Source organism: Balaenoptera physalus (genome assembly GCF_965194825.1).
Source record: "Balaenoptera physalus genome assembly, chromosome: 2".
In the NCBI taxonomy this organism is placed as follows: Eukaryota; Metazoa; Chordata; class Mammalia; order Artiodactyla; family Balaenopteridae; genus Balaenoptera; species Balaenoptera physalus.
Genome location: NC_138883.1, coordinates 114,005,129 through 114,025,384, shown reverse-complemented (window position 1 = coordinate 114,025,384; position 20,256 = coordinate 114,005,129). Strand labels below are relative to the sequence as shown.

The following is a 20,256-nucleotide window of genomic DNA, read 5'->3' as shown; positions in this document are numbered from 1 at the left end:
CTCACTTAAGAACATCCCTCAACTTTGATCTCACTAAAGTCAACTGTCAGACCAACTTCTCCACTTCTGTTCACCATTCCCTATGCCTGAGGAAACCACTGGACAGGGTTCCCATGAGGCCAGTGTTACAAATGTAATTACTTACTTGCTAGAGGGGGTCTTTGGATTGGGCGTGGCTTCTCTTTTCTGCCGTTCTAATAAAGCATCAACTTCACACTGTATATCCATACTATTCCTATCATTAGATTTAAAAACCTTAAAGTGGGGGCAAAAATCAGACCATAATTTTTAGACTTTGACTTTAATAGTAAGAAATATATTTAAGAAATAAAAAACAATATTTAGACATATTTAAAGTTTCAAAAGGTATCCGATGCCTTAGTTCTCCCTTAATACTACTGTATCCACAGGTATTTTGGCACCTATGCCCTCTAGTGAGTCACAACACACAAAAAATTAAACTTACGTATCGTTTAGCTTGAAACGACCCTATACTGTTAAAAAGCATGTCCAAACAGCGAGGAAGCAGTCCTCCTTCCCCTGGAGAACCAGTCATAGTGTGAGTTTTTCCACTTCCCGTCACACCATATGTAAAAAGGAGACCTACAATGTAACAAGTCACAGTTATATATTAAATGTCACACTTGGCTATATCTTAAAAGTCCTCCACGTATAATATTTTTTGTATTAGAAAACACTTAAAATTAACTGCTCAACACCTCAATATATAAGGCAAATGCTAACAGCCATGAAAGGAGAAATCAACAGTAACACAATAGGGAGACTTTAACGCCCACTTACATCAATGGACAGATCATCCAGACAGAAAATCAGTAACGAAACACGGGCCATAAATGACACATTAAACCAGATGGACTTGACTGATATTTATAGAACAGTCCATCCAAAAGCAGCAGAATACACATTCTTCTGAGGTGCACATGGAACGTTCTCCAGGACTGACCACATGCTGGACGACAAAACAAGCCTCAGTAAATTTAAGAAAACTGAAAATACATCAAGCATCTTTTCTGACCACAACGCTAAGAGATTTGAAATCAATCACAAGAAAAAAACTGTCAAAAAAAAAAATAAGTGGAAGCTAAACAATATGTTACTGAACAACCAATGGATCACTGAAGACATAAAAAATACCTAGAGACAAATGACAACAAAAACATGACAATCAAAAACCTATGTGAGGGGCTTCCCTGGTGGCGCAGTGGTTGAGAATCTGCCTGCCAATGTAGGGGACACAGGTTCGAGCCCTGGTCTGGGAAGATCCCACATGCCGCGGAGCGACTAGGCCCGTGAGCCACAATTGCTGAGCCTGCACGTCTGGAGCCCGTGCTCCGCAACAAGAGAGGCCGCGATAGTGAGAGGCCCGCACACTGCGATGAAGAGTGGCCCCCACTTGCCGCAACTACAGAAAGCCCTCGCACAGAAACGAAGACCCAGCACAGCCATAACTAAATTAATTAATTAATTAATAATTTTAAAAAAAAACCTATGTGACGCAGGAAAAGCAGTTCTAGCAGGGAAGTTTATAGCAATAAAATCTTACCTCAGGAAACAAGAAAAATCTCAAACAACTTAACCTTACACCTCAAGCAACTAAAGAAAAAAGAATAAACAAAACCCAAAGTGAGTAGAAGGAAAGAAATCATAAAGATCAGAGCAGAAATAAATGAAACAGAGATGAAGAAAACAACAGAAAAGAGCAATGAAACCAAAAGCTGGTTCTTTTAAAAGGTAAACAAGACTGATAAACCTTTAGCCAGACTCATCAAGAAAAAAGAGGGCTCAAATCAAGAAAATCAGAAGTGAAAACGGAGAAGTTACAACAGACACCACAGAAATACAAGGGATTATAAGAGACTACTACAAGCAAGTGTACGCCAATAAAATGGATAACCTAGAAGAAATGGACAAATTCTTAGAAAGGTACAAGCTCCCAAGACTAAACCAGGAAGAAATAGAAAATATGAAAGGACCAATCATAAGTACTGAAACTGAAACTGTGATTAAAACCTCCCAGCAAACAAAAGTCCAGGACCAGATTGCTTCAGAGGCAAATTCTATCACACATTTAGAGAAGAGTTAACACCTATCCTTCTGAAACTATTCCCAAAAATTGCAGAGGAAGGAACACTCCCAAATTCATTCTACAAGGCCACTATCACCCTGATACCAAAACTGGACAAGGGTAACACAGAAAAAATTACAGGCCAGTATCTTTGATAAATATAGACACAAAAATTCTCAACAAAATACTAGCAAACCGAATCCAACAACACATAAAAAAGGTCACACACCATGACCACGTTGGATTCATCCCAGGGTTCCAAGGATGATCCAACATACATAAATCAATCAATGAGATACACCACATCAACAGAAGAAAGGAAAAAAGCCTCGTGATCATCAATAGATGCAGAAAAAGCATTTGACAAAATTCAACATTCACTCATGATAAAAACCTTTATGAAACTGGGTAGAGAGGGAACGTATCTCAACATAATAAAAGCTATTTATGACAAACCCACAGCCAATATAATATTCAATGGTGAAAAGCTGAAAGACTTCCCGCTAAAATATGGAACAAGACAAGGATGCCCACTCTCACCACTTCTCTTCAACATAGTATTGGAAGTCCTAGCCACAGCAATCAGACAAGAAAAAGAAATAAAAGGTATTTAAATTCGTAGGGAAGAGGTAAAATTGTCATTACATGCAAATGACATGATAATATATGTAGAAAACCCTAAAGACTCCACACTAAAACCACTAGAACTGATAAAAGAATCCAGGAAGGTAGCAGGATACAAGATTAACATACAGAAATAGGTTGCACTTCTTTACACTAACAATGAAATATCATAAAGGGAATGTAAATAAACAATCCCTTTTAAACTCCCACAAAAAAATAAAATACTTAGAAATAAACCTCACCAAGAAGGTGAAAGACTTATATGCTGAGAACTACAAAACATTATTAAAGGAAATTAAAGATGATTCAAAGAAATGGAAAGATATCCCATGCTCTTGGATTGGAAGAATTAATATTGCTAAAATGGCCATACTACCCAAAGCAATCTACAGATTTAATGTGATCCCTATTAAATTACCAATGGTATTTTTCACAGAAATAGAACAAATAATACCAAAATTTACATGGAACCATAAAAGACCCAGAATTGCCAAAGCAATCCTGAGGAAAAAGAAAAAAGCAGGAGGCATAACACTCCCAGACTTGACTACAAGGCTACAGTAATCAAAACAGCATGGTATTGGCACAAAAACAGATATACAGATCAATGGAACAGAAGAGAGAGCCCAGAAATAAACCCACACACCTGTGGCTTAAAGACCTAATTGTAAGACCAGACACCAGGAGTTCCCTGGTGGCCTAGTGGTTAAGATCTGGCGCTTTCACTGCAGAGGCCCAGGTTCGATCCCTGGATTGCACCATCCTGCATGCTGCATGGCGCGGCCAAAATGAAAAAAATAAAAAAGAAAGAAAAAGACACCATAAAACTCCTAGTAGAGAACATAGGCAAAACATTCTCTGACATAAATCATACCCATGTTTTCTTAGGTCAGTCTCCCAAGGCAATAGAAACAAAAGCAAAAATAAACAAATGGGACCTAATCAAACTTACAAGCTTTTGCACAGCAAAGGAAACCGCAAACAAAATGAAAAGACAACTTACGGACTGGGAGAAAATATTTGCAAATGATGCGACTAACAAGGGCTTAATTACCCAAATATGCAAACAGCTCATACAACTCAATAACAAAAAAAACAAACAACCCAATAAAAAATGGGCAGAAGACTTAAATAGACATTTCTCCAAAGAAGACAAACAGATGGCCAATAGGCACATGGAAAGATACTCAATGTCGCTAATTACTAGAGAAATGCAAATCAAAACTACAATGAGGTACCACCTCACACTAGTCAGAATGGCCATCAATAAAAAGTCTACAAATAGCAAATGCTGGAGAGGGTGTGGAGAAACCCTCCTACCCCGTTGGTGGGAATGTAAATTGGTAGAGCCACTATGGAGAACAGTATGGAGGTTCCTTAAAAAAACTAAAAATAGAGCTACCATAAGATGCAGCAATCCCATTCCTGGGCATACATCCGGAGAAAACCATGGTTTGAAGGGATACATGCACCCCAGTGTTCATTGCAGTGCTGTTTACAATAGCCAAAACATGGAAACAACATAAATGTCCACTGACAGATGAATGGATAAGGAAGATGTGCTATATATATACAATGTAATATTACTCAGCCATAAAAAAGAATGAAATACTGCCATTTGCAGCAACATGGATGGACCTAGAGATTATCACACTCTAGGTATAATAGTAAGCGAAGTAAGTTAGAAAGGCAAATACCATGATAAAACTTATTATATGGAATCTTAAATACGACACAAATCAACATATCTATGAAACAAAAACAGACTCACAAATATAGAGAACAGACTTGTGGTTGCCAAGGGGAGGTGGGGGTAGGAGAGGGAAGAAGTGGGAGTTTGGGATTAGCAGAGGCAAACTATTATATATAGGATGGATAACAACAAGGTCCTATTGTATAGCACAAGGAACTATATTCAATATCCTGTGACAAACCATAATTGAAAAGAATATGAAAAAGAATATATATATGTATAACTGAACCACTTTGCCATACAGAAGAAATTAACACAACATTGTAAATCAACTACACTTCAATAAAATTAAAAAAAACACTCCCAACAAACAAAAGTCCAGGACCAGATGGTTTCACAGGCGAATTCTGTCAACATTTAGAGAAGAGTTAACACCTATTCTTCTGAAACTCTTCTAAAAAATTGCAGAGGAAGGAACACTCCCAAACTCATTCTACAAGGCCACCGTCATCCCGATAGTAAAACCAGACAAGAATATCACAAAAAAAGAAAATTACAGGGCTTCCCTGGTGGCGCAGTGGTTGAGAATCTGCCTGCTAATGCAGGGGACACGGGTTCGAGCCCTGGTCTGGGAAGATCCCACATGCCACAGAGCAACTAGGCCCGTGAGCCACAACTACTGAGTCTGTGCGTCTGGAGCCTGTGCTCCGCAAGAAGAGAGGCCACAATAGTGAGAGGCCTGCGCACCGCGATGAAGAGTGGCCCCCACTTGCCACAACTAGAGAAAGCCCTCACACAGAAACGAAGACCCAACACAGCCAAAAATAAATAAATAAAAATAAAAAATTTTTTAGAAAAAAAAGGAAAGAAAATTACAGGTCAATATCACTGATGAATACAGATGCAAAAATTCTCAACAAAATACTAGCAAACTGAATCCAACAATACATTAAAAGGATCATACATCATGATCAAGTGGGATTTATCCCAGGGATGCAAGGATTCTTCAGTATCCACAAATCAATCAGTGTGATACACCACATTAACAAACTGAAGAATAAAAATCCTTTGATCATCTCAATAGATGCAGAAAATGCTTTTGACAAAATCAACACCCATTTATGATAAAAACTCTCCAGAAAGTGGGCATAGAGGGAACACACCTTAACATAATAAAGGTCATGTATGACAAACCTACAGCTAACATCATACTCAATGGTGAAAAGCCTAAAGCATTCCCTCTAAGATCAGGAACAAGACAAGGATATTCACTGTCACCACTTTTATTCAACATAGTTTTGAAGTCCTAGCCATGGCAGTTAGAGTAGAAAAAGAAATAAAAGGAATCCAAATTGGAAAAGAGGAAGAAAACTGTCACTGTTTTCAGACGACATGATACTATACATAGAAAATCCTGAAGATGCTACCAGAAAACTACTAGAGCTGGTCAATGAATTTGGTAAAGTTGCAAGATACAAAATTAATACACAGAAATCTCTTGCAGTCCTATACACTAATAATGAAAGATTAGAAAGAGAAATTAAGAAAACAATCCCATTTACCATCGCATCAGAAAGAATAAAATACCTAGGAATAAACCTACCTAAGGAGGCAAAAGACCTGTATGCAGAAAACTATAAGATGCTGATGAAAGAAATTGAAGATGACATAAACTGATGGAAAGATATACCATGTTCTTGGATTGGAAGAATCAATATTGTCAAAATGGCTATACTACAAGGCAATCTACAGATTCAGTGCAATCCCTATCAAATAACCAATGGCATTTTCCACATAACTAGAACAAAAAAATTTTTACATTTGTGTGGAAACGCAAAAGACCCCCAAGAGCCAAAGCAATCCTGAGAAAGAAAAACGGAGCTGGAGGAATCAGGCTCCCTGACTTCAGACTATACTACAAAACTACAGAAATCTGGCACAAAAACAGAAATATAGATCAATGGAAAAGGATAGAAAGCCCAGAAATAAACCCATGCACCTATGGTCAATTAATTTAGGACAAAGGAGGCAAGAATATATAATGGAGAAATGACAGTCTCTTCAATAAGTGGTGCTGGGAAAACTGGACAGCTATATGTACAAGAATGAAATTAGAACAGTCTCTAACACCATACACAAAAATAAACTCAAAATGGATTAGAGACCTAAATGTAAGACCTGATACTATAAAACTCTTAGCACACTCTTTGACATAAATCACAGCAAGATCTTTTTGGATCCACCTCCTAGAGTAATAAAAACCAAAACAAACATAAACAAATGGGACCTAATTATACTGTAAAGCTTTTGCACAGAAAAGGAAATGATAATCAAAATGAAAAGACAACCCACAGAATGGGAGAAAATATTTGCAAATGATGCGACCGACAAGGGATTAATTTCCAAAATATACAAACAGCTCATACAGCATCACAAAAAAAAACAAAAAAACAAAAAACAACCCAATCAAAAAATGGGCAGAAGATCTAAATAGACATTTCTCCAAAGAAGACATACAGATGGCCAAGAGGCACATGAAAAGGTGGTCAACATTGCTTAGTATTAGAGAAATGCAAATCAAAACTACAATGAGATATCGCCTCACACAAGTCAGAACGGCCATCATCAAAAAGTCTACAAATAACAAATGCTGGAGAGGGTGTGGAGAAAAGGGAACCCCCCTACCCTGTTGGTGGGAATGTAAATTGGTATAGCCACTATGGAGAACAGTATGGAGGTTCCTTAAAAAACTAAAAATAGAGCTACCATAGGATGCAGCAATCCCAGGCCTGGGCATATATCCAGAGAATACCATGGTTCAAAAGGATACATGCACCCCAATGTTCATTGCAGCACTGTTTATAATAGCCAAGACATGGAAGCAACCTAAATGTCCATCGACAGGTGAATGGATAAAGAAGATGTGGTACATATATAAAATGTACATATATAAAATGGAATATTACTCAGCCATTAAAAAGAATGAAATAATGCCATTTGCAGTAACATGGATGGACCTGGAGATTATCATACTAAGTGAAGTAAGACAGAAAAAGACAAGTATCATATGATATTGCTTATATGCAGAATCTAAAAAATAAAAAAATTTAAAATGATACAAATGAACCTATTTACAAAACAGACTCACAGACTTAGAAAACAAACTTATGGTTACCAAAGGGGAGGGATAAATTGGGAGTTTGGGATTGACATATACACACTACTATATTTAAAATAGATAATCAACAAGGACCTACTGTATAACACAGGGAAATCTACTCAATATTCTGTAATAACCTATATGGGAAAAGAATCTGAAAAAGAATGGATATATGTATATGTATAACTGAGTCACTTAGCTGTACACCTGAAACTAACACAACACTGTAAATCCACTATACTCAAATGCAAAATAAAAATTAAATTTGAAAAATAAGCAAATTAAAAAAATAAAAATAACTGCTCAAAAAAGCAGGTTTAACACTACTCTGGAAAATTAACTGGGTTCAAGGCTGAACATAAACCAAATATCTAAGTATCAAAAAAATTTTATCAGAGGGGGAGAAAAAGAAAAATTCAACAAAACTCCAAGAATCATACCATTTTTGCCATGAATGAGGTCATCTACCAAGGGATTAGCCACAACATCAAAGAGCTCCTTTTGGGTGGTATGAATGCCAAATACTTGTTTAAATGAATACTGAGTCTGTGGAGAAGGAAAAAAATTAAAAGCACATAAACGGAATTCCACTATAGCTAGGCTAGAAATATATCTGTTTAAACATATTCAGATGTTTCCTTATGAACAATTAGATCTAGACGTGAAAAAAAAAATACCAATAGTCTTTAAACTTGGAATCTTTAAAAAATTCATGACATACTTAAATTATACCAATTATAAACTGGTAAATATTTACAGTTATAACTACTGAAGAGACTGTAGAAAAGTCTTATCTACTAATGCTTCATAGACTAAGGCTGATTTTGTTTTAATTAAGTGACAAAGGAGTTCAAAAGGTATTACAACGATTCAGTCATAGACTTGTGAAAATCCTCAAGCATTACTTCATATACTATTTTACTGCTATCTATTTTTCTTTATAAAGGTGTCCTTTAAAATGGCATAGCAGTATAAAACCAAGAGTTTTGATGTACTGCTTTTTTAAAACTAGAAAATAACTGTCAATATAATCTCATCTGAGTTTTTTTGTTTGTTTGTTTGTGTTTGGCTGTGCCACAAGGCATGCAGGATACTAGCTCCCTGACCAGAGATATAACCCTGGTGCACTGGAGTGGAAGCATGGAGTCTCAACTACTGGACCACCAGGGAAGTCCCTCATCTGAGTTCTTCTATGAAATAAATTTTAAATAAACTGTGACCTTTAAAAAAGCAATAATACTTCAATTATCAAATCTTTCAAAATATGACTATTATTATAAAGCATATCTATATTATCAGAAATATTACCAAACTCCTACTTGGAAAATAAGACTGGGGACTAGGGTATATATGTCAAGGTAAATTCAAATGCCCTAATTGTCCAGGGACTGGAGTTCTATTCTTTCTATTTTTGTTATCTTCTAGCTTTATTAGTTTGTAGACGTTGCAACTGTTCCTGTAGGCTTCCTGAATTTCTTGCGATTTTTGCTCCATGAATGTCAGTGCTATTATTTGGTGCACGAGTATTCACTAGAATTTATTGTGGATTATAGCCTTTGTCACATGACCCCTTTTCCCTGTTTTATACGTTTTATCTTAAATCCAACCTGCTCACATATCAATATCATGACCCTTATGTTTTTAAAATTAGTAGTTTTGTCCCCCAAAAGGAGACATGTATAGATTAGGACTCAAATACATCATCATCATCATAACAACAACAACTTGCACTTAACACTAACCATGTCCCAAGCACTGCCTTAGCATATTAGTGAATCATCATTTTTACAACCTTTGATGTAGGTACTATCAATTATTATGGCTCATTTTATAACTTGTTAAAGATCACACACCTACTTCAGCTAAGCTAACTCTCACCTTTGTAGAAGTTTTTATTCCAATCCTGTAAAACAGCTTTAGAGTTCACAGAAAGAACAAAGACTCTTAGAACTGAAAAGATACATATAGGTTAGTGCTGACAGGTCAGTCAGATGACCTCCAAGTCCTCATGAACAATCCCCACCCTCTTCCAGGTGAAGAAAACTGAGGCAAGAAGGAACTTGCCCAAGCTCATGAAGCTAATTAGTGTCAAAGCCATTTTCATTCCAACACTTCTTCCATTATCCAGTGTTGCCTTCTGTCAAAAAGCACTGAGAACTTTTAATCCCCACCAAACCTTTAGTACTATTTACACATACATGAAATTAACTCTAATAAAGAAGCAAAATTCAATAAGTCAGTTCTCAACTATTTTACATTCTCAAAGGCCTACTCCTCCATGAAGCCTTCCCAGACCATTCCTTCATGCTTAATCCGTATCTACTGAGTGTTTGGCAAACAGGACAGATAAGGTACATATCCCCTTGAAGTGTATATTACACCAGGGGAGAGACAATAAACAAGTAAATAAATCTATAGGTTGGGGTAAGTGCTGTCAAGGAATTATAGAGAGTACAGACCAGGAGAGAAGTGGGAGGGGTGCTACTGCTGATGGGGGTAATCTGGACACACTCTCGGAGGAAGGGATTTAAGCTAAAACCTAAGGATGAGGAGCCATCCTGCTAAGAGCTAAGGGAAAAGCCCTGAGGCGAGATTCTGGCTTATCCAAGCAATTTAGGATTGTATGAGTACTAAGAGGTGAGGTGGAGAGAGAGATAGCAGGAAGATTAAGCAGGACTGTGCCCATTTGAAAACTTTATTCCTTAGAAGGTTTTAAACAGGAAAATGGTGACGGGAAGGGGGGGAAAAATTAGGAGTTTGGGATTAGCAGATACAAACTGCTATACATAAAATAGATAAACAACATCCTACTGTATAACACAGGCAAGTGTATTCAATATGTTGTAGTAAACCATAATGGAAAAGAATATGAAAAAGAATATATACATATATGTATAACTGAATCACTTTGCTGTATACAAGAAGCTAATACAGCATTGTAAATTAATGGTACTTCAGTTAAAAAAAGAAAAAGGAAAATGTGAGGTCTGATTTCTACTTTAAAAGATGAGTGGCTGCTCTGTGGCAATGGATTAGAGAAGATTCAGAGTGGAAGCAGGTGGTCCAGCTGGCTTCAGCATAGTCTTGTTAATGTTACTCAAAGTGTGGTCAGCAGGCAGGCCAATGCCCCTCTGAGAGCTGTCTGTCTCCAGTCCAGGGAGGGGTAATTACAGAGATGGAGGGTAAATGCTTAGAACCTCTGTAGCCATTTTACACGGCTGCAACATCCCAGCGTGTGACCAGTGGGTTTATCTCTGAACAGATTATAAACCAGTCCTCTGCTGTCTAACTTTGCCTAACAGTTGTCTAACAGTTTCTTGTGGCAAAGCTGCACAAAAGTATCAGTCACCATGCATTGAAAATAAAAAAGCTGCTTCTTCACCACAGTTTGAGAAGCACTTGTCTCAGTAATTAATAACAGGCCTCAGACGAGGGTAGTGGCAGTGGAGATAGAACTGAAAGGACAGTTTCAAGATACACACTGGAGTAGAACTGATAGGATCTACTAATGAATGGGATATGAGGGGGGACAAGAGAAAGGTAGGGACAGGGTGTCTGGTTTGAGCAAATAGATGGTGGTGGTGCTATTTATTGACAAGAAAAAACAAGGGAGGAAGTGATCTAGAGGGGAAAAAACTCAAGAGTTCTTTTGGACATGGCTGTGTGACATCCAAGCAGTGGACGTTCAAGTTGAGAGAGAAAAGATTTAGGCTGGAGATAAAAATTCTGAAATTATTACCATATCATCAACCTGTAAAGCCATGGAAAAGTATAGATAGGGAAGAGAGCCCTGGGTATAGCCCAACCTGGTACTTAGAGGTTGGAAAAGGAGGCAAAGCCTGCAGACGGTGGCCAGTGAAAGACAGAACATGGAGAATTGGAGTGGAAGACAGGACAGTGCTGCTGAGAAATAGATCGTAATGAAGACAAAGAGGTGTCCGTCACATCTAGCAGCAAAGAGGCCACTGGTGGGCTTTTGACTAGCAATCTCCCTCGAGTAGTGTACACGAAAGAGTGAAGGCAGCTTGAAAGAAGAGATGACACCCTGAATTAATCCTTTCTTCTGCATTCCCAGAGTCCATTTCTTTAAACACACCTGTCTTACCAATGAGGGTCACTTGCTTAGCATCTGTGCTCCCAACTAAGTTGTAAGCTCCATAAAGGCAAGGACCGTGTCTTACTCAGTTTTTAAAGTCTCCTTCTATGCCCCAGCTTAGCACATGTTTGTTGAACTGAATTGAACTCTCTTTGTTTAACATTTTACTAAAAATAAAAACACTTCATGAGAGATTGATACAAGTACACAATGACTATTAAATGTTATTTCAATCCCACACATGAAACTACATATACACATGTAACTGCTTAGCACCATCAGATATCATTCCACATTAAACTATCCCTAATATATGCTCTAAAAATCAATAATTATCCAATACAAGAAATTAATCATCTAAAAGCAATCTTCTAACTCCAGTATACCAAAGGTGTGTCTGTACAGCCCAGAAATTAAAGACACTTTTGATATGGTGGTTAGAGTGAAGTAAATAAGTCTTTCAATAAAGTGGAAACACATGAATGTTGTTAAATGTAGAAAATGGAAAAGCCATTCAGGAAAGAACCTATCAATTAAAAACAGTTGCTTCCAATAGGAATTACCTCCTTATAGTCTCCATTTCGGTTGAGCCTATAACCCTCAGGAGTATGAAGCTGAACTGTTGTATTATTGATCACCTCTATGCAACACTCTTGCTCTGGGAGGCTCAGTGGGCGTACCCTGCAGTACACCTGAAAATACAAGAAGGTGCTTAAAGAACAAAGGTTGACTTTTTACCTGACTTTTCATTCATTCATTCATTCAAACATTTGGTCTCTAAACTTAAGTATATATACTTAGAGCTATGAAAGCCAAGATCTGCTACCCTGCTACCCGATTTGCTGATTGTCAAATGCAAACAGATATTTTAGATATGAGAGAATTTTAAATGCACATAATATCAAAACTCTCTCTAAAAATCAAAAACATATCACACAACGAGAATTATTTGAAAAGCTGTTAGGACTGTCTGGAATTGGATGTCAGTTAAAACTTGCCAGCTTAACACTTAGTATACTAAAGTGCGAGATCTGAAACATGGTCTTCTTTTTTTGTTTTTTAATTTAATTTTATTTATTTAATTTTTGGCTGCATTGGCTTCGTTGCTGCGTGCGGGCTTTCTCTAGTTGCAGCAAGCGGGGACTACTCTTCGTTGTGGTGCACGGGCTTCTCATTGCAACGGCTTCTCTTGTTGTGGAGCACGGGCTCTAGGTGCGCAGGCTTCAGTAGTTGTGGCGCACGGGCTTAGTTGCTCCGCGTCATGTGGGATCTTCCCAGACTGGGGCTCGAACCCGTGTCCCCTGCATTGGCAGGCGGATTCTTAACCACTGCGCCACCAGGGAAGTCTGAAATATGGTCTTCTTAATCAGTGATAGGGTTGGGGAAAAACTGTTCAGCACTACATGCAAAGCATCTGGTTCCCACAACTCAGATCAAGAAATACATTCCAGTGCCAATGAAGGGAAGATTTAAAAATCCCAGAGCAAACCACCTTTCTTTTATTTGCCATTTGCTTTTAAAAGCAAGTTCCCAAGCCTGCATGAAGAATTCTCCAAGATAGTTGAAGAATATTTTTTCATTATCTAACTTTTCAAATATAATTAGTTATAGGAAGTATGCAACTGACAACCAAACACTTCATTTTACTGGGCTAATGTATCCGACATAGAAACAAAATTTCAAAGCTGGAACCAGCCTAAGCAATTTAGTATCGTCCTTTTAGCTAAATGTTCTTTGACTCCACTTCCACGTCTCCATCCCTTCCAAGCATAAGCATAAGACATAAAAGGACTGAAGAAAGAAGACACACACAAATTCACAGGGAGACCTTACCCCAACGGGGTCTTTAAGACTCGTTTGGGATCCTTTCTTCACTGGTGGTTTCCTGGGTGTCTTAGTTCTCCTGGTCACAGATACAAAAACATTTCAGTTCAACACTAACATATAAAAACTTCACCTGTAATTCATACAGAGACGACCTTCCTAGGGTCTATAAAATTATTCTTTAGCAGTTCCACAACACTATATCCCAAATAACATGAATAAGAATAAATTTCCTTAGTAGAAGAGTGTTTGTGGCATGGATAACCCAAAAGTAATTAAAATTTGGCTTAGGAGACATTTTTGCTACTAAAAAGTAGAGATAACAGGCCCAAAATGGGGTCACTTGTGCTAAGCCCCACATCACCAAACTGAGACTTCATACCTAACTTAATCATAGTTCCAACCTCTCCCAGGAGTAGAATCTTAAACCAATCTGGAATTACTTGGTCAGCGCTAGTGAGGTAATCTGCCTGATAGACCCCTGACATCCACTAAAGGATGTTCACCTTGCCACAGACAATCCACTCATTGCTAGTATAATTCCCTTGTTCCATCCCCCTCTGCCTATAAAAAACTTCCATTTTGTACAGCTCTTAGGAGCACCTTTCTGTGTGCTAGATGGATGCTGCCTGATTCATGAATCATTGAAAAAAGCCGGTAAGATCTTTAAAATTTACCTAGTTGAATTCTGTTTTTTAATATCTATTTATAGTTCTGTATGTAAAATAGCTTATTTTCTTGAGCAACAATTTTACAGACACTACAAATTTGAAAAATCTAGATAGTTGACCACACTTATCTCGAAAGTCATTTATGTAGGTACATAAGCACACACGCTGTGCCAACAGCCCACTGCCAAGGCAGACTGGCAAGTGATTAACTTCAATAAATTATAAAAATGCAGATGGAGGAATCCATTCTTTCATCAAGATTTGTCTTTACTTTCAAGGAACAAGGGATTATTGAATTCTCAAAACTATCATCCTTTGTCCTCAAACAAAATGTGGTCCCCAAACTGCGATTTCGTGCTCTCTTAAGTAGGGACAGTAGCAAAAGATATTTTGATTTATTCACCATTTCTGTAGCATGCCACTCTCCCCTTTCCCCCATTTATCTATAGACTAGAAAAACATTTAACACTAAGTGAAATTACTGGCTTGGATTTTAGGTTATTAAAATACTTCTACAACCCCTTCCCAGATGAAACAAGCAAATTCGTGTTTTAAGTGCAAAATATTACGGTAGGTTTACTTAAACTCAACATTTTTCCCCAACGATTTTGACTTTAGCCTCTTAAGAAAACAAGTTGCCTTTGCAAACGACTAGCTACGTGACGGTGCTAATTATAAAGGCAGCCCTCTTCTTTGCACAAGTATTTCGTTACCCAGCAGCAGTCAAGGAATTAGGCTGAGCTGCAAATGTCACCGACTCCGTGAGGAATGTGGGCGTGGGCTTTTGTGTCGGGGGCGGAGCTGTCTGAGACCCAAGAACAGAGCAAAATAACTGGCCTTCACCCGGGGGTGGTCGCGGCCCCCAGGCTGCCGCGCTAGGCTAAGAAAATCACGCAGTGCGCTCGGACGCCGGGGCTCTCCGGGGGCTGAGACCACCTACCCAACCCCAACCCCAGGACACAACACTCGGCCCACACGCTAGACGACCCCCGGCCCGCACTAACTCCGCAAAATGCAACCCGCGGGTGCGGGCGGCAGGGGATGGAAAGGGAAACTTAAGAAAGGGTTGAGGCGGCGGTCCCGGAGCCAGGTGGAGGGCGACCTGGCTAACCCGAACTGGGGTTGCCGCCCAAACTTCCCCCTCCTCCCAACTTGGGGCCGACATTTCCTGGCCGAGTGAAGCTAGGGCGGGGAGCCGGGCGCCCGACTCTGGGCGGCGGGGAGCCGGATGGGGTCGACGCGGACGGGGTCTCCGCGCCCGGTCTCCCCCTGGGAGGTCCTGATGGGGGCTCCCTCCCACTTTGGGGGCCGCGGCCCGGGAGACGCGGGGCTCGGTACCGACGGCGTGTCCCGGGGCCTGCTGCGGCGTGAGGAGACGCCGGTCCCGGCTCCGCGGCCCGGTACTCACGCTGGCTTCATGGCAGCAGGCTCCGCGCTGCCCAGACGCGTGCACGGGACGCCGGACTCGGTCGGGCGGGCTGGCGAGGACGGCGGGCCGCAGGGACCGGCCGCGGGCACCGGGACTCGGCAGCTCAGGCGTGGTGCTCAGAAAAGCCTGGAGAAGCAGCTCCGGGACCAGGTGAGCTCGCGCCCGGCGCATTTCAAACGGACCAATCAGCGCCCGCCTGCGGGGAAGGGGCGGGGCCTCAGGAAGCGCCTGCGTCTCCGGGAGAGGCGTTCGTCTCCTAGGAGACCGACGCAGAGAGGGCAAGGGCTGTCTGCGTGCCTGGGCTTCAGGGCTGGAGGGGGAAGTGGAGCTCAAATATTAGAAAATACAACCCCTTGAATTTTCTGATAAGGACACTGAGAGTTTCTTCTCCCACAGCACAAGAAGTCCAGTGGAAGGGCAAATCCAGGGTTGATTCAGAAGTCAGCTGTGTCGTTCCGGCCCAGGAGTGTCCTATCCTTGGGCTGTACCCTGCGCAGTCTCAGGCTCCCTCTCTGGCTTCCAGAGCATCACAACACCTTGGCTTCCTTTCTTATCTCGTCTTCACCCTTCCTGGGATCTCCCTCTCTGAAACCTCCAGCTCTTTCCAGAACCAGTATTTTCTAAGATGAACTGATTCTATCTCACTTCAACCTTTGCGCCTAAACCGATGACTATCAAATATGCATCTACATCTGTGCTCTCATGGAACTGTAGTCCCATCTCCTCAACTTCCTACAGGACCAGACACCAGTAAGGATACACATAATTAATATCCTCGGCCCATAATGTTCCACATAAAGATGGTTCCAATCTCTGCTGTTACAAACATACAGTGAATAAACTTGGAAATTCATCATTTTACACAGAATGGCTGTGTTAAAGAGTATATGTGTACGTAATATTTCACAGGTATTGCCAAATTGTCCTCCATAAAGGTTGTCCAAAGGCACAATCCCACCAGCCATGTATGAGAGCACCAGTTTCTCCACAATTCTCAGATAGCAAAGTTTTACCAAACTTTTCTGTGACTGTTGATCTAATAGATGAAAAAAAGTCACCAATTTAAATTTCTCTTCTCTTATGATGAATGAGGTGGGTGTCTGTGCCTATGTTCAATAGCCATTTGTGTTTCCTTCTCTGAGAACTATGTTCATATCCTTTGCCTCCTTGTTCTATTGGGTTGTTAGTTTTTCTTATTGATTTGTAAAAGCTCTTCACATATTAAGGAAATTGGTCCTCATCCAAAATCTGAGTTCAAAGATTTGTATAGTTCATAACTTGGTTTTTATTTTAATTAGTTTATGTTGTTTTGTGACAGCTTAAGAAAAAACTTAAGGTAGCCAAATTTATCAGCCTTTTCTTTTGTGGCTTCTGTTTTGTGTCATACTAGAAAAAATTCTTCTTAAATTCTTTAAGAAGAATTTAAATTCTTCTTAAATTTTTTTAATCTTTTATTTTTCCTAGTGCTTTTATTGCTTTGTTTTTTATGTTTAAGTCTTTGAACCATTAGAACTTTATTTGTTGTCAAATGAGAGGTCTGTATTATTTAGGAATTGGGCTGGGCTGCTGGCCACTTAACCTCTTAATTACACTGCAGCCTGGCTTTGGCCTCAGCCTGAACCTCTTAATTACACTGCAGCCTGGCTTTGGCCTCAGTCTTTCCACTGGAACTCTTCTCACCAAGAACACCACCTCATTGATGCTAAATCTATTTCACCCTTCCCCACCTTTATCTTACTTGACCTCTTAACACACTAAAAAAATTTCCCATTCCTCTCTTCCGGTGCCTTTGTTTTTCCTCCTAGCTTTCTAACCCCTCTTTCTCAGCCTCATTTGTGAGTTCTTTTTTCTCCCTTAAATACTGTGGCTTAGGGTTTTCACCTGGTGGTCACTAGCTGTGCCCTATCTGCAGGCACTCCCAACCATTCCTATGACCTCACATGCCACTCACATTTGCTCTTCTGAGCTCCAGAGTCATATGTACGACAGCCTACTGAATTCTCCACCTGGGTGCCCCACAGGCACCTCACACCTAACACATCCTAATCTCTTCCCCTGAACCTATTCTCCCTCAGTGGATGGCATCGCCATCTATCCACCCACCCAAGCCCGAGTGCAAGGTACCATCTTTGCATTCTGCCTCTCCTTCTGTTCCAACGTTCAGTCACCAAATCTTGACAATTCTACCAACTAAATAGCTTTTAAACCCCTCCTCTCTGTCTCCTTGGCCACTACCATCTCTTGTCTGGATGACTGCAACAGTATCCTAACAGGCTTCCCTGCTGCCATCTTCCAGTCCTGGTTCCATCTTGCAGCCAGCTCACCACTAAATCACAGATCTGATCATATCATTCCCCTGCTTGTAATACTACAGTAGTTCCCATTGCTGGAGACCCTCAACAGGCCCTGGGGCTCTTCCTCTCCAAGCTCATCACCTATCATTTCCCCTTGCATCCCTCCAGCCATGATAACCTTCAGTGCTCACACACCATTCCCTCTGCTGTTAAGCTCTCCTCCCTCCCTTCCTCTGACAATGCCTCCTTACCTTCAGTTCTCAGCAGATCTTCTGCCAACGACCCTGCTCTGGATGCTGGACCTCTGTTCTCTATCCACAGTGCCCTGCACTCCCACAGTCACTGCACCTGTTGATTTGCTTCGGAGCTCGCATCCCAATTTTCAATCGCTGCTTATTAGTCTCCTCTACCAGCTTATCCCCACATCCTCAATAGATGGCGCTGTTGCATCCCCCGTGCCCAGCAATGAAGATGTTCCATACATGTTTGAAGGAATGAATGAACCCATCCCTTCACAGAACACCCCAATGGAGGGCCCAGTTACAATACACCACCCCCAGCTTTTCTTTTGGCCAGTTACTTCTTTCTCACTCATCTATATCCTTATTAAAGCTCACTGACTTAATTTTTAATGCCAATTCATTATATCATTTTCTCTGTTCAAAATGGTCAAGCACTCCCCACAGCTGGTAAAAGATTTGCATTTTCCCCTAGAATGAGAGATCCAGACCAGGGTGAGGGTAGAAGAGGGGTAGAGAGTAGAACTGGGAGGCTTTTTTAAAGATCAGGTTTATTGCAGTATAATTTACATACAATAAAATTCACCCTTTTTATTTGTCCCGTGTATATATTTGACAAACATACACCATCCTGTAACCACTGCCATAACCAAATGTATAATATTCCCATCACACTGAAAATTCCTTGTGCAGACCCTTCGCAATCACCTTCCGCTATCCCCAGCCCTTGGCAACCACTTTTCTGATTTCTTTCCTTAGATTTCTGTCTTTTCCAGAAGGTCTCTTTTTTAACTCAGCATAATGCTTTTGAGATTCTATCCATGTGTTGCCTCTGTCAATAATTTTTTCCCTTTTCATTGCTGATTAGTATTCCATTGTATGACAATCTACCCATTCACTAGTTGATGAACATTTAAGCTGTTTCCACTTTTTGGCAATTATGAATGAAACTGGTATAATTATTTGCGTAAAGTTATCTATGTAGACATAGATATTTTCATTTCTCTTGGGTGGGATTGCTGGTCTTGTGGTAATCGTTAAGTTTAACTTTATAAGAAACTGCCAAACTGGACTGGGAGGGTCTTATGCAAATCACTGAAGAGGGGCTGATACTAGAAGAGATTTGAAACCAGAATTAATCCGATCTCCCAGCTAAACGAGACCAGCTGTGGGAACCTAGTAACCAGCAAGCACCAGGAATTACCAAAGCCCAGAGTGTTTGAGGAAAGGTGGTAAGCTGGAGACAGGACGCCTGTGAGCCTCCAACACACTCAGCACACCCAAGGCTTCAGTGGCTTTGGCAACATAATCTCACATCCCCAGGCCATGTGACTCTCTCTCCCCAGGCCATCTGTAAAACCAATGATTGGATGTTAATGCTTTACATGCTCCAGCAACAACCACAAATTAGTAAAATCAACAAGCTTGGGGGAGGGTGTACAATTGATACAAAAAACCTCAAAAGATCTGAACAGAACTTCAAACGAATAACATACACAGAAGGGGAGCTATCACTTACCCAAGGTATTTAGACTATTTGGACTAAGTATATGCCCTCAGGCTCAAGACAAAAAAAAAACTTGAAACGTATACTGAATTCTAATTAGTTGGCCTTTTTGAAAACATGGATTAGTAGTTCTGAAAGGACATTCTGTACATTCCAGGATTGAGCAAATAAGTAAATACATTGTGGATAATGGGAACCAAGTTTCTCACTGTTAGAGAGTAATATAAATATCGAAAGGGGGAAGGGTGAAAAGTACCTGGGAATTCTTTGTACTATTTAGCAACACTTTTCTAAATATGAAATTATGTCCAAAAAAAAAAAAAAGAGAGAGAGAGAATGGTTGGACTATATCAGTGCTTCTTAAACTCCCTTATGGTATTAAAAATCACCTGGGGCTTCTGATAAAAATTCAAAACTCCAGGACTACGCCCACCCCCAGCACCCTGGGTGAGTCTTCTACATCTGTGCATCTGGGCCCTGAGCATGTGCATTTTACATCATCAAACACATTTTTTAAAGGCTAGATTAAATTTTCTTTGAGGCTCGTGGTTCCATGCTCTGGAGGAGACAAAATGTGAGCCAGTTTTAGAAACCCGTTTCTCAACACGGAGAGAATGTGTGTGACAACCATTT

At 40.1% G+C, this 20,256-nt stretch overlaps 1 protein-coding gene across 11 annotated transcripts in view; it reads right to left on the bottom strand.

Annotated features, from left to right (window-relative positions):
* The window catches only part of KIF23 (kinesin family member 23), a gene marked incomplete at its 3' end in the record, with an annotated part of 45,448 nt that extends 29,689 nt beyond the window's left edge, over positions 1–15,759 (bottom strand). For 5 of the 11 annotated variants that reach the window (XM_082445837.1, XM_082445839.1, XM_082445840.1 and 2 more), the window contains exons 1-6: positions 15,563–15,758; positions 13,493–13,562; positions 12,223–12,351; positions 8,004–8,109; positions 467–603; positions 146–255 (exon numbers count right to left, since the gene is read on the bottom strand). In XM_082445837.1, the coding sequence (XP_082301963.1) occupies positions 146–255; positions 467–603; positions 8,004–8,109; positions 12,223–12,351; positions 13,493–13,562; positions 15,563–15,573 (563 nt within the window). In that variant the 5' untranslated portion in view covers positions 15,574–15,758. Of the gene's footprint in view, positions 1–145; positions 256–466; positions 604–8,003; positions 8,110–9,441; positions 9,514–12,222; positions 12,352–13,492; positions 13,563–15,562 lie in introns of those variants that run through there. The other 6 variants (XM_082445844.1, XM_082445846.1, XM_082445838.1 and 3 more) reach the window with 3 other exon arrangements.
* Between the last annotated feature and the right edge of the window lie 4,497 nt (positions 15,760–20,256).